Source organism: Bombina bombina, chromosome 4 (genome assembly GCF_027579735.1).
Source record: "Bombina bombina isolate aBomBom1 chromosome 4, aBomBom1.pri, whole genome shotgun sequence".
NCBI lineage: Eukaryota > Metazoa > Chordata > Amphibia > Anura > Bombinatoridae > Bombina > Bombina bombina.
In genome coordinates, this window is record NC_069502.1 from 811,948,577 (window position 1) to 811,962,787 (window position 14,211).

General features: G+C 42.2%; 1 protein-coding gene across 1 annotated transcript in view; it reads right to left on the reverse strand.

Annotated features, from left to right (window-relative positions):
- LOC128657082 (oocyte zinc finger protein XlCOF7.1) overlaps nt 1–14,211 on the reverse strand; it is a 45,268-nt gene that overhangs the window by 7,172 nt on the left and 23,885 nt on the right. The window contains exon 7 of the mRNA XM_053711322.1: nt 1,219–1,287. Within this exon, the coding sequence (XP_053567297.1) occupies nt 1,219–1,287 (69 nt within the window). The remainder of the gene's footprint in view (nt 1–1,218; nt 1,288–14,211) is intronic.

Genomic DNA, 14,211 nt, shown 5'->3' on the forward strand with positions numbered 1-14,211 from the left:
GTATGATAGAAGGTTTAAATACAATGTCTCTTTAACTCACAATATAACGACAGGACATAGAGATGTGATAACTCCCTTTTATGAAAGGAGTAAGACTGGCGATAGATCTCAGCTGCAGAACTTACCAGAAATAGTCACTGCGAGAGTGTGGCACAGCATAAATTGACAGATACAACTTTAAACTTCCAAGGTAAATACTTTGTATCAGAAAGGAAATAGTATCTTCAATGTAGAATTATTAAGATTGTAATGTAGATTTTGCACCACTTGGTGGCAGTGTCCCTCTGTTTTTGTGAACCACACTGCAGTGTACAGGAAAACTACACAGCGTGATACAGGCTGAGTATTCACAGCAGGAATGTCTGTAAACTTAAGTATTGCCAGCAGGGATTCAGGTTTATGAATTGGTGAGTTACCCGTGGGGGTTAGAGGAGAGGAGATCTGTCTTTGTACAAAGTGTGGTGCTGCAGGAGGAAAGATCAACTTCAGGAAATGGGGAAAGGAACTTGCTCAGTTGTAAGAGGTTAGAAAACACAGTTCCTGAGATGCTATACACATTGGCTCTATAATTTCTGATAGGAAAATACACTGCAGATGGAGGGGCTGGAGTGGGAGGTGCAACACAGAGTAGCAAGTATCCCTAGGATCCTCACTGAATAGCGGTCCTGCTGTTTTGTTACTGCAGTGGAAGTAAAACCTCCTGCTTTGCTTAAGGATTTATCTATCTAGCAGTCAGAACCAGGAGAGGTTTAAGTTAAGCAAATCCTGTTACAACCGAGAGGAATAATCTGTATAGAGAGGTAAGAACTAAGCAAGCAGAGTCTAAAAATGTTCTGCAGAACACACAAGTGAAGTCTTAATGCAAATAGCTTGTTAACAATAAAGCAAGGATATTCAGGCTAGGTGGGGTTAAATGTGCAATGTGACATCATAGCTGGAAGAGTGGTGTTAAAGGTATATTACAGGCGGCTTTAAAGATAACAGCGATGTGAGATTTATTTTATGCTCCTACAAAGTGCTACCTGTGTATCCGCAGCTAGAAACACTAGAAATGTGACAACAGTCAGTGAGTATCAGGCTATATTGTACTGTGACACTCAGTGTGTGAGTGAGGTGACACCCTGACTAGTGACATAATGTGCAGTACTTGCAGACAATAAGCTATAAAAACCAGGCAATACCTCATAAACAGAAGACACGTCACACACGTGCACTTACCTTCATTGTCACTGTCACACATTTCTTGCATATCTTCTGTTTTAACATCTACGTCAGTATTAATGTCACCTGTCAGAACATTAAATGCAGACAATGTTTCATGGTTTAGGGTTTTATTTCAACTAGTAAAAGGTACTTTATAATTTCCTCACACCTAATATTTGAGGGATATTAAAATTGCTCAATAATATCAAAATAGAGGGCATGTGTGTACTATTCACATAAAGCAGCAAATGAGAGAGAAGAGAGGGCATGTGTATGTACTATTCACATAAAGCAGAGGGTGAGAAAGAATAGAGGGCATGTGTGTGTACTATTCACATAAATCAGAGGGTGAGAGAGAAGAGAGGGCATGTGTGTGTACTATTCACATAAAGCAGAGGGTGAGAGAGAAGAGAGGGCATGTGTGTTTACTATTCACATAAAGCAGAGGGTGAGAGAGAAGAGAGGGCATGTGTATGTACTATTCACATAAAGCAAAGGGTGAGAGAGAAGAGAGGGCATTTGTGTGTACTATTCACATAAAGCAGTGGGTGAGAGAGAAGAGAGGACATGTGTGTTTACTATTCACATAAAGCAGAGGGTGAGAGAGAAGAGAGGGCATGTGTGTGTACTATTCACATAAAGCAGAGGGTGAGAGAGAAGAGAGGGCATGTGTGTGTACTATTCACATAAAGCAGAGGGTGAGAGAGAAGAGAGGGCATGTGTGTGTACTATTCACATAAAGCAGAGGGTGAGAGAGAAGAGAGGGCATGTGTGTGTACTATTCACTTAAATCAGAGGGTGAGAGAACAGAGCATGTGTGTGTACTAGTCACTTGAAACTTAAAGGGATACTGAATTAAAATAGTTTATTTTGTGATTCAGATAGAGCATGCAATTTTAAGCAACTTAATTTACTCCTATTATCAAATTTTCTTCATTCTCTTGCTATCTTTATTTGAAAAAGGCATTTTCAGCCCTTGTTTATTGGTGGGTAAATTTATCCACCAATCAGCAAGAACAACCCAGGTTATTCACCATAAATGGACCAGCTTCTAAACTTACATTCTTGTTTTTTCAAATAAAGATATCAAGAGAATGAAGAAAATTTTATAATAGGAGTAAATTAGAAAGTTGCGTAAAATTGCATGCTCTATCTGAATCACAAAAGAAAAATTGTGTTCAGTGCCCCTTTAACCCCTTTACGACCAACGACGTATGCAGTACGTCCTGCAAAAAAATGCAGGTAATGACAAAGGATGTACCCCGTAAGTCGTTGGTCTTTGAAAGCCGTGGAAGCGATCCTGATTGCTTCCAGCCGCTTTCATGTTATTGCAGTGATGCCTCGATATTGAGGCATCCTACAATAACAGTTTTTAGCCATCCGATGCAGAGAGAGCCATTCTGTGGCCCTCTCTGCATCGGCCATCGATGGCCGTTATCGTTGGTGGGTGGAAGTTCATCCAGGGAGGCGGGTGGATAAATTTATCCACCAATCAGCAAGAACAACCCAGGTTATTCACCATAAATGGACCAGCTTCTAAACTTACATTCTTGTTTTTTCAAATAAAGATATCAAGAGAATGAAGAAAATTTTATAATAGGAGTAAATTAGAAAGTTGCGTAAAATTGCATGCTCTATCTGAATCACAAAAGAAAAATTGTGTTTAGTGCCCCTTTAACCCCTTTACGACCAACGACGTATGCAGTACGTCCTGCAAAAAAATGCAGGTAATGACCAAGGATGTACCCCGTAAGTCGTTGGTCTTTGAAAGCCGTGGAAGCGATCCTGATTGCTTCCAGCCGCTTTCATGTTATTGCAGTGATGCCTCGATATTGAGGCATCCTACAATAACAGTTTTTAGCCATCCGATGCAGAGAGAGCCATTCTGTGGCCCTCTCTGCATCGGCCATCGATGGCCGTTATCGTTGGTGGGTGGAAGTTCATCCAGGGAGGCGGGTGGGCGGTCATCGGTGAAGGAGGGATCGTGTGCACGTGCACGGCAGATCCCTACAAACAGCATCAATATGCTGTAGATCTGAGGGTGGGAGAGAGGACTGGGGAGGGTTGGATTTCAAAATTAAGGGATCTGGGAGAGGATGGGGGTTGAATGTTGAGGGGGGGCAGCTACACTACAGAAATAAAGCAATACTTTAATAAAATAAAAATAAAAATACCTCTTATTTCAAATTGGGTACTGGCAAGAACATGTAAACATTGGGTACTCAGGACAGAATTTAGAAACTATTTAGCATGGGTGTTTTTTGGTGGTTGTAGATGTGTAACAGATTTTGGGGGTCAAAGTTTGAAAAAATGGGATTTATTCCATTTTTTCCTCATATTTTATAATTTTGTTTTATAGTAAATTATAAGATATGATGAAAATAATGTTTTTTTTAGAAAGTCCATTTAATGGAGAGAAGAACGGTATATAATACTGTATGTGTAAAACGGTATATAATATGTGTGGGTACAGTAAATGAGTAAGAGGAAAATTACAGCTAGACACAAACACCGCAGAAATGTAAAAATAACCTTGGTCCCAAACGGTCAACAAATGGAAAAGTGCTCTGGTCACTAAGGGGTTAACGACTAAGACGTACAGGATACGCCCTACAAAAAAAAGGTCAGTTAACGACCAACGACGTACCCTGTACGTCCTTAGGGGTTTGAAGCAATGGAATCGATCCTGATCGCTTCCAGGCGCTTTCATGGTATTGCAGTGATGCCTCGATATTGAGGCATCCTGCAATACCAATTTTCTTTTACACACCGATGCAGAGAGAGCCACTCTGTGGCCCTCTCTGCACTGGTAGCGATGGTGCTGATCGTTGGTGGGTGGGAAACTTAGCAGGGAGGTGGGTGGGCGGCCCATCGCTACTCGGCATCCGGTTCCTGTAAATGCAATGTGCACGCCGGGTGCCAGGAGCGTGCGGGGGGGCGCGTGCAGCACCTACTGCCACCAATGTAGTAAGTGAATGGGAAGGAGGGAGAGGGAAGGCAGCTACACTACAGAAAAATTAATATTTCATAAATAAAAATAACTTTTTTTGGGGGGGCCAAACTGGGTACTGGCAGTCAGCTGCCAGTATCCAAGATGGCGGCAAATAAGTAACGGGAGGAGGATCAGGGTGGTTGGGGGATAAGGGGGGATCCATCACAGCTGAATAGATATTTAAAAAAAAAAACAAAAAAAAAAAACACTTTCTGCCAGTACATAAGATGGCGGGGACAATTAAGGAATGGGGGAGGGAAGAGAGATGTTTGAGGGGGATCAAGGATGGATCAGGGGGTCGGATATGTCAGGTGGGAGTCTGATCTCTGCACTAAAGCTAAAATTAACCCTACAAGCTACCTAATTAACCCCTTAACTGCTGGGCATCATACAAGTGTGGTGAACAGTGGCGTTTTATAGGCCACCCACCCGCCGCCTTTGGATCCCTCCCAGGCCACCAACGATTGGCACATCACTGGTCGATGCAGAGAGGGCCACCGAGTGTCTCTCTCTGCATCGGTTTGCTGAAAAAAGGGTATTGCATGATGCCTCAATATTGAGGCATCGCTGCAATACCTTGAAAGTGGCTGGAAGTGATCGCTTGAAAGCCCAGAGGATGTGCCAGGCATGTCCTTGGTCAGTAACTTACACTTTTTGTAGGACATGCCAGGCACCTCCTTGGTCAGTAACTTACACTTTTTGTAGGACATGCCTGGCGCGTCCTTGGTAGCTAAGGAGTTAAAGGGTCATTCCAGACAAAATTGGATTCCACATAGATGTATTTCAGTTTTGAATAGAAGCATTTTTGTAATATACACATATTAGTATGTACTATTCACATAAAGCAGAGGGTGAGAGAGAATAGAGAGGGAAAAGAGAGGACATGTGTATGTACTATTTACATGAATCTTATAGGGACATAAAACCCCAAATTTTTATTTCATGATTCAGATAGAGCATACATTTTTAAGCAACTTTCCAATTTACTTTTATTCTCAATTTTGTTTTATTTTCTTGGTATCCTTTTTTGAAGGAGCAACAATGCACTACTGGGAGCTGGATGAACACAATTGTTAAACCAATGAAAAAAGTCTCATATTTTGGAGCCACCAATCAGCAGCCAGATTCCAGCTTCTTTGCCTATCTCAGTATGATTTTCAACAAATGATACCAAGAAAACGAAGCAAATAAAAAAACAGAAGTAAATCTGAATGCTCTGAATGAATGATCTGAATCATGAAATATTTTTTTGGAATTTCATATCCCTTTAAAGGTGAGAAAGAAGAGAATAGAGGGCATGTGTATGTACTATTCACATAAAGCAGAGGGTGAGAGAGAATAGAGGGCATGTGTATGTACTATTTACATAAAGCGGAGGGTGAGAGAGAAGAGAGGGCATGTGTGTGTACTATTCACATAAAGTAGAGGGTGAGAGAGAAGAGAGGGCATGTGTGTGTACTATTCACATAAATCAGAGGGTGAGAGAGAAGAGAGGGCATGTGTATGTACTATTCACATAAAGCAAAGGGTGAGAGAGAAGAGAGGGCATGTGTATGTACTATTCACAGAAAGCAGAGGGTGAGAGAGAAGAGAGGGCATGTGTATGTACTATTCACATAAAGCAAAGGGTGAGCCTGTGTGTTTACTATTCACATAAAGCAGAGGGTGAGAGGGAAGAGATGGCATGTGTGTGTACTATTCACATAAAGCAGAGGGTGAGAAAGAATAGAGGGCATGTGTGTGTTTACTATTCACATAAAGCAGAGGGTGAGAGAGAAGAGAGGGCATGTGTGTTTACTATTCACATAAAGCAGAGGGTGAGAGAGAAAAGAGAGACCATGCGTATGTACTATTCACATAAAGCAGAGGGTGAGAGAGAAGAGAGGGCATGTGTGTGTACTATTCATATAAAGCAGAGGGTGAGAAAGAATAGAGGGCATGTGTGTGTACTATTCACATAAAGCAGAGGGTGAGCATGTGTGTTTACTATTCACATAAAGCAGAGGGTGATAGAGAAGAGAGGGCATGAGTGTTTACTATTCACATAAAGTAGAGGGTGAGAGAGAAGAGAGGGCATGTGTGTTTACTGTTCACATAAAATACTATAGTGTTTAAAAGTGCATATACAGCGCCAACATACAAACAGATACAAGCTCCCAAAGTGAGACCCCTAAAAACTAAAAAAAAACATAATTTATGCTTACCTGATAAATTCCTTTCTTCTGTAGTGTGATCAGTCCACGGGTCATCATTACTTCTGGGATATTACTCCTCCCCAACAGGAAGTGCAAGAGGATTCACCCAGCAGAGCTGCATATAGCTCCTCCCCTCTACGTCACTCCCAGTCATTCGATCAAGGACCAACGAGAAAGGAAAAGCCAAGGGTGAAGTGGTGACTGGAGTATAAATCAAAAAATATTTACCTGCCTTAGAAACAGGGCGGGCCGTGGACTGATCACACTACAGAAGAAAGGAATTTATCAGGTAAGCATAAATTATGTTTTCTTCTGTTAAGTGTGATCAGTCCACGGGTCATCATTACTTCTGGGATACCAATACCAAAGCAAAAGTACACGGATGACGGGAGGGATAGGCAGGCTCTTTATACAGAAGGAACCACTGCCTGAAGAACCTTTCTCCCAAAAATAGCCTCCGATGAAGCAAAAGTGTCAAATTTGGAAAATTTGGAAAAAGTATGAAGCGAAGACCAAGTTGCAGCCTTGCAAATCTGTTCAACAGAGGCCTCATTCTTGAAGGCCCAAGTGGAAGCCACAGCTCTAGTAGAATGAGCTGTAATTCTTTCAGGAGGCTGCTGTCCAGCAGTCTCATAAGCTAAACGAATTATGCTACGAAGCCAAAAAGAAAGAGAGGTAGCGGAAGCTTTTTGACCTCTCCTCTGCCCAGAGTAAATGACAAACAGAGAAGACGTTTGTCGAAATTCCTTAGTTGCCTGTAAGTAAAATTTTAGAGCACGGACTACATCCAGGTTGTGCAGTAGACGTTCCTTCTTTGAAGAAGGATTTGGGCATAAGGAAGGAACAACAATCTCTTGATTGATATTCCTGTTAGTAACTACCTTAGGTAAGAACCCAGGTTTAGTACGCAGGACTACCTTATCCGAATGAAAAATCAAATAAGGAGAATCACAATGTAAGGCTGATAATTCAGAGACTCTTCGAGCCGAGGAAATAGCCATTAAAAATAGAACTTTCCAAGATAACAACTTTATATCAATGGAATGAAGGGGTTCAAACGGAACGCCCTGTAAAACATTAAGAACAAGGTTTAAACTCCATGGTGGAGCAACAGTCTTAAACACAGGCTTAATTCTGGCCAAAGCCTGACAAAAAGCCTGGACGTCAGGAACTTCTGACAGACGTTTGTGTAACAGAATGGACAGAGCTGAGATCTGTCCCTTTAATGAACTAGCAGATAAACCCTTTTCTAAACCTTCTTGTAGAAAAGACAATATCCTAGGAATCCTAACCTTACTCCAAGAGTAACCTTTGGATTCACACCAATATAGGTATTTACGCCATATCTTATGGTAAATCTTTCTGGTAACAGGTTTCCTAGCCTGTATTAAGGTATCAATAACTGACTCAGAAAATCCACGTCTTGATAAAATCAAGCGTTCAATTTCCAAGCAGTCAGCTTCAGAGAAGTTAGATTTTGATGTTTGAAGGGACCCTGTATCAGAAGGTCCTGTTTCAGAGGTAGAGACCAAGGTGGACAGGATGACATGTCCACCAGGTCTGCATACCAAGTCCTGCGTGGCCACGCAGGTGCTATTAGAATCACTGATGCTCTCTCTTGTTTGATTCTGGCAATCAATCGAGGAAGCAACGGGAAGGGTGGAAACACGTAAGCCATCCTGAAGTCCCAAGGTGCTGTCAGAGCATCTATTAGGACTGCTCCTGGATCCCTGGATCTGGACCCGTAACGAGGAAGCTTGGCGTTCTGTCGAGACGCCATGAGATCTATCTCTGGTTTGCCCCAACGTCGAAGTATTTGGGCAAAGACCTCCGGATGAAGTTCCCACTCCCCCGGATGAAAAGTCTGACGACTTAAGAAATCCGCCTCCCAGTTCTCCACTCCCGGGATGTGGATTGCTGACAGGTGGCAAGAGTGAGACTCTGCCCAGCAAATTATCTTTGATACTTCCATCATAGCTAGGGAGCTTCTTGTCCCTCCCTGATGGTTGATGTAAGCTACAGTCGTGATGTTGTCCGACTGAAACCTGATGAACCCCCGAGTTGTCAACTGGGGCCAAGCCAGGAGGGCATTGAGAACTGCTCTCAATTCCAGAATGTTTATTGGCAGGAGACTCTCCTCCTGACTCCATTGTCCCTGAGCCTTCAGAGAATTCCAGACGGCACCCCAACCTAGAAGGCTGGCGTCTGTTGTTACAATTGTCCAGTCTGGTCTGCTGAATGGCATCCCCCTGGACAGATGTGGCCGAGAAAGCCACCATAGAAGAGAATTTCTGGTCTCTTGATCCAGATTCAGAGAAGGGGATAAGTCTGAGTAATCCCCATTCCACTGACTTAGCATGCACAGTTGCAGTGGTCTGAGGTGTAAGCGTGCAAAGGGTACTATGTCCATTGCCGCTACCATTAAGCCGATTACCTCCATGCATTGAGCCACTGACGGGTGTTGAATGGAATGAAGGGTGCGGCAAGCACTTTGAAGTCTTGTTAGCCTGTCCTCCGTCAGGTAAATCTTCATTTCTACAGAATCTATAAGAGTCCCCAGGAAGGGAACTCTTGTGAGTGGAACGAGTGAACTTTTCTTTTCGTTCACCTTCCATCCATGTGACCTTAGAAATACCAGCACTAACTCTGTATGAGACTTGGCAGTTTGAAAGCTTGAAGCTTGTATCAGAATGTCGTCTAGGTATGGAGCTACCGAGATTCCCCGCGGTCTTAGTACCGCCAGAAGAGCACCCAGAACCTTTGTGAAGATTCTTGGAACTGTAGCCAATCCGAATGGAAGAGCCACAAACTGGTAATGCCTGTCTAGGAAGGCAAACCTTAGGTACCGATAATGATCTTTGTGAATCGGTATGTGAAGGTAAGCATCTTTTAAATCTACAGTGGTCATGTATTGACCCTCTTGGATCATAGGTAAAATTGTCCGAATAGTCTCCATCTTGAACGATGGAACTCTTAGGAATTTGTTTAGGATCTTTAAGTCCAGGATTGGTCTGAAAGTTCCCTCTTTTTTGGGAACCACAAACAGATTTGAGTAAAACCCCTGTCCCTGTTCCGATCGTGGAACTGGATGGATTACTCCCATTAACAAGAGCTCTTGTACGCAGCGTAGAAACGCCTCTTTCTTTGTCTGGATTGTTGACAATCTTGACAGATGAAATCTCTCTCTTGGAGGAGAGTATTTGAAGTCCAGAAGGTATCCCTGAGATATTATCTCTAGCGCCCAGGGATCCTGAACATCTCTTGCCCAAGCCTGGGCGAAGAGAGAAAGTCTGCCCCCCACTAGATCCGATCCCGGATCGGGGGCCCTCAATTCATGCTGTTTTAGGGGCAGCAGCAGGTTTCCTAGTCTGCTTGCCCTTGTTCCAGGACTGGTTAGGTTTCCAGCCTTGTCTGTAGCGAGCAACAGCTCCTTCCTGTTTTGGTGCAGAGGAAGTTGATGCTGCTCCTGCTTTGAAATTACGAAAGGAACGAAAATTAGACTGTCTAGTCTTGGCTTTGGCTTTGTCCTGAGGCAGGGCATGGCCTTTACCTCCTGTAATGTCAGCGATAATCTCTTTCAACCCGGGCCCGAATAAGGTCTGCCCTTTGAAAGGTATATTAAGCAATTTAGACTTAGAAGTAACATCAGCTGACCAGGATTTTAGCCACAGCTCCCTGCGTGCCTGAATGGCGAATCCTGAATTTTTCGCTGTAAGTTTAGTAAGATGTACTACGGCCTCCGAAATGAATGAATTAGCTAGTTTAAGGACTCTAAGCCTGTCCGTAATGTCGTCCAGAGTAGCTGAACCAATGTTCTCTTCCAGAGACTCAATCCAGAATGCCGCTGCAGCCGTGATCGGCGCAATGCATGCAAGGGGTTGCAATATAAAACCTTGTTGAACAAACATTTTCTTAAGGTAACCCTCTAACTTTTTATCCATTGGATCTGAAAAAGCACAGCTATCCTCCACCGGTATAGTGGTACGCTTAGCTAAGGTAGAAACTGCTCCCTCCACCTTAGGGACCGTTTGCCATAAGTCCCTTGTGGTGGCGTCTATTGGAAACATTTTTCTAAATATCGGAGGGGGTGAGAACGGCACACCGGGTCTATCCCACTCCTTAGTAACAATTTCAGTAAGTCTCTTAGGTATAGGAAAAACCTCAGTACTCGTCGGTACCGCAAAATATTTATCCAACCTACACATTTTCTCTGGTATTGCAACTGTGTTACAATCATTCAGAGCCGCTAACACCTCCCCTAGTAATACACGGAGGTTTTCCAGTTTAAATTTAAAATTTGAAATATCTGAATCCAGTCTGTTTGGATCACAACCGTCACCCACAGAATGAAGTTCTCCGTCCTCATGTTCTGCCACCTGTGACGCAGTGTCTGACATGGCCCTAATATTATCAGCGCACTCTGTTCTCACCCCAGAGTGATCACGCTTACCTCTTAGTTCTGGTAATTTAGCCAAAACCTCAGTCATAACAGTAGCCATATCCTGTAATGTGATTTGTAATGGCCGCCCAGATGTACTCGGCGCTACAATATCACGCACCTCCCTCTGAGCGGGAGATGTAGGTACTGACACGTGAGGCGAGTTAGTCGGCATAACTCTCCCCTCGTTGTTTGGTGAAATTTGTTCAATTTGTACAGATTGACTTTTATTTAAAGTAGCATCAATACAGTTAGTACATAAATTTCTATTGGGCTCCACTTTGGCATTGCAACAAATGACACAGGTATCATCCTCTGAATCAGACATGTTTAACACACTAGCAAATAAACTAGCAACTTGGAAATACAATTCAATTAGAATAATATTAAAATGTACTGTGCCTTTAAGAAGCACAGAAGATCTATGACAGTTGAAAATTAATAAATTGAAACAGTTATAGCCTCAATCCTTGTAAACAACACAACTTTAGCAAAGGTTTAATCCCATTAGCAAAGATAACAAATTCTGAAAGCAGGAAACAAATTACAGAATAAACGTTTTTTATCTCAGTCAAACTATAATTCTCACAGCTCTGCTGAGAGAAATTACCTCCCTCAAAATAAGTTTTGAAGACCCCTGAGCTCTGTAGAGATGAACCGGATCATGCAGGGAATACAATGAGTTGCTGACTGAAATATTTGATGCATAGAAAAAGCGCCAAAAAACGGCCCCTCCCCCTCACACACAGCAGTGAGGGAGAACAGAAACTGTCAGAAAAACAGATTAAGCAACTGCCAAGTGGAAAAATAGTGCCCAAACATTTATTCACACAGTACCTCAGCAAATGAAAACGATTTTACATTCCAGCAAAAACGTTAAACATAATCTCTAGTTATTAAACAGCTTTATGTATTTCTTACAGTGTAATTCTAGTGAAGTACCATTCCCCAGAATACTGAAGTGTAAAGTATACATACATGACATTATATCGGTATGGCAGGATTTTCTCATCAATTCCATTGTCAGAAAATAAAAACTGCTACATACCTCTATGCAGATTCATCTGCCCGCTGTCCCCTGATCTGAAGTTTACCTCACTCCTCAGATGGCCGAGAACAGCAATATGATCTTAACTACTCCGGCTAAAATCATAGCAAAACTCTGGTAGATTCTTCTTCAAACTCTGCCAGAGAGGTAATAACACACTCCGGTGCTATTTTAAAATAACAAACTTTTGATTGAAGATATAAAACTAAGTATAATCACCATAGTCCTCTCACACATCCTATCTAGTCGTTGGGTGCAAGAGAATGACTGGGAGTGACGTAGAGGGGAGGAGCTATATGCAGCTCTGCTGGGTGAATCCTCTTGCACTTCCTGTTGGGGAGGAGTAATATCCCAGAAGTAATGATGACCCGTGGACTGATCACACTTAACAGAAGAAATTAATATTAATATAGGAAGAGGGAGCACCAGCTATAGGCTAAAGTATCAGAATAATATTAAAATACATTTATTACATTCACAAAAACTAGGGTAATGTTTTAATTGTTTTCAATCGATTTGTTATATGTACATAGGGTACCCTAGTTTATTTGAATGTAATAAATGTATTTTAATATTTTAACATTATTCTGATACTTTAGCCTATTGCTGGCGCTCGCTCTTTCTATATTACTATTCACATAAAGCAAAGGGTGAGAGAGAAGAGGGGGCATGTGTGTATACTATTCACATAAAGCAGAGGGTGAGAGAGAAGAGGGGGCTTGTATGTGTACTATTCACATAAAGCAGAGGGTGAGAGAGAAGAGGGGGCTTGTGTGTGTACTATTCACATTAAGCAGAGGGTGAGAGAGAAGAGGGGGCATGTGTGTTTACTATTCACATAAAGCAGAGGGTGAGAGAGAAGAGAGGGCATGTGTATGTACTATTCACATAAAGCAGAGGGTGAGAGAGAAGAGAGGGCATGTGTGTGTACTATTCACATAAAGCAGAGGGTGAGAGAGAAGAGAGGGCATGTGTATGTACTATTCACATAAAGCAAAGGGTGAGCATGTGTGTTTACTATTCACATAAAGTAGAGAGTGAGAGAGAAGAGAGGGAATGTGTGTGTACTTTTCACATAAATCAGAGGGTGAGAGAGAAGAGAGGGCATGTGTGTGTACTATTCACATAAAGCAGAGGGTGAGAGAGAAGAGAGGACATGTGTGTTTACTATTCACATAAAGCAGAGGGTGAGAGAGAAGAGAGAGCATGTGTGTGTACTATTCACATAAAGCAGAGGGTGAGAGAGAAGAGAGGGCATGTGTATGTACTATTCACATAAAGCACAGGGTGAGAGAGAAGAGAGGGCATGTGTGTGTACTATTCATATAAAGCAGAGGGTGATAGAGAAGAGAGGGCATGTGTGTGTACTATTCACATAAAGCAGAGGGTGATAGAGAAGAGAGGGCATGTGTGTTTACTATTCACATAAAGCAGAGGGTGATAGAGAAGAGAGGGCATGTGTGTGTACTATTCACATAAAGCAGAGGGTGAGAGAGATGAGAGGGCATGTGTGTGTACTATTCACATAAAGGAAAGGGTGAGAGAGAAGAGAGGGCATGTGTGTGTACTATTCACATAAAGCAGTGGGTGAGAGAGAAGAGAGGACATTTGTGTATACTATTCACATAAAGCAGTGGGTGAGAGAGAAGAGAGGACATGTGTGTTTACTATTCACATAAAGCAGAGGGTGAGAGAGAAGAGAGGGCATGTGTGTGTACTATTCACATAAAGAAGAAGGTGAGAGAGAAGAGGGGGCTTGTGTGTGTACTATTCACATAAAGCAGAGGGTGAGAGAGAAGAGGGGGCATGTGTGTGTTTACTATTCACATAAAGCAGAGGGTGAGAAAGAATAGAGGGCATGTGTGTTTACTATTCACATAAAGCAGAGGGTGATAGAGAAGAGAGGGCATGGGTGTTTACTGTTCACATAAAAGACTATAGTGTTTAAAAGTGCATATACAGCGCCAACATACAAACAAACAGATACAAGCTCCCAAAGTGAGACCCCTAAAAACTAAAAATAATGAATATTAATATAGGAAGAGGGAGCGCCAGCTATAGGCTAAAGTATCAGAATAATATTAAAATACATTTATTACATTCACAAAAACTAAGGTAATGTTTTAATTGTTTTCAATCGAATTGTTATATGCACATAGGGTACCCTAGTTTATTTGAATGTAATAAATGTATTTTAATATTTTAACATTATTCTGATACTTTAGCCTATTGCTGGCGCTCCCTCTTTCTATATTACTATTCACATAAAGCAGAGGGTGAGAGAGAAGAGGGGGCATGTGTGTGTACTATTCACATAAAGCAGAGGGTGAGAGAG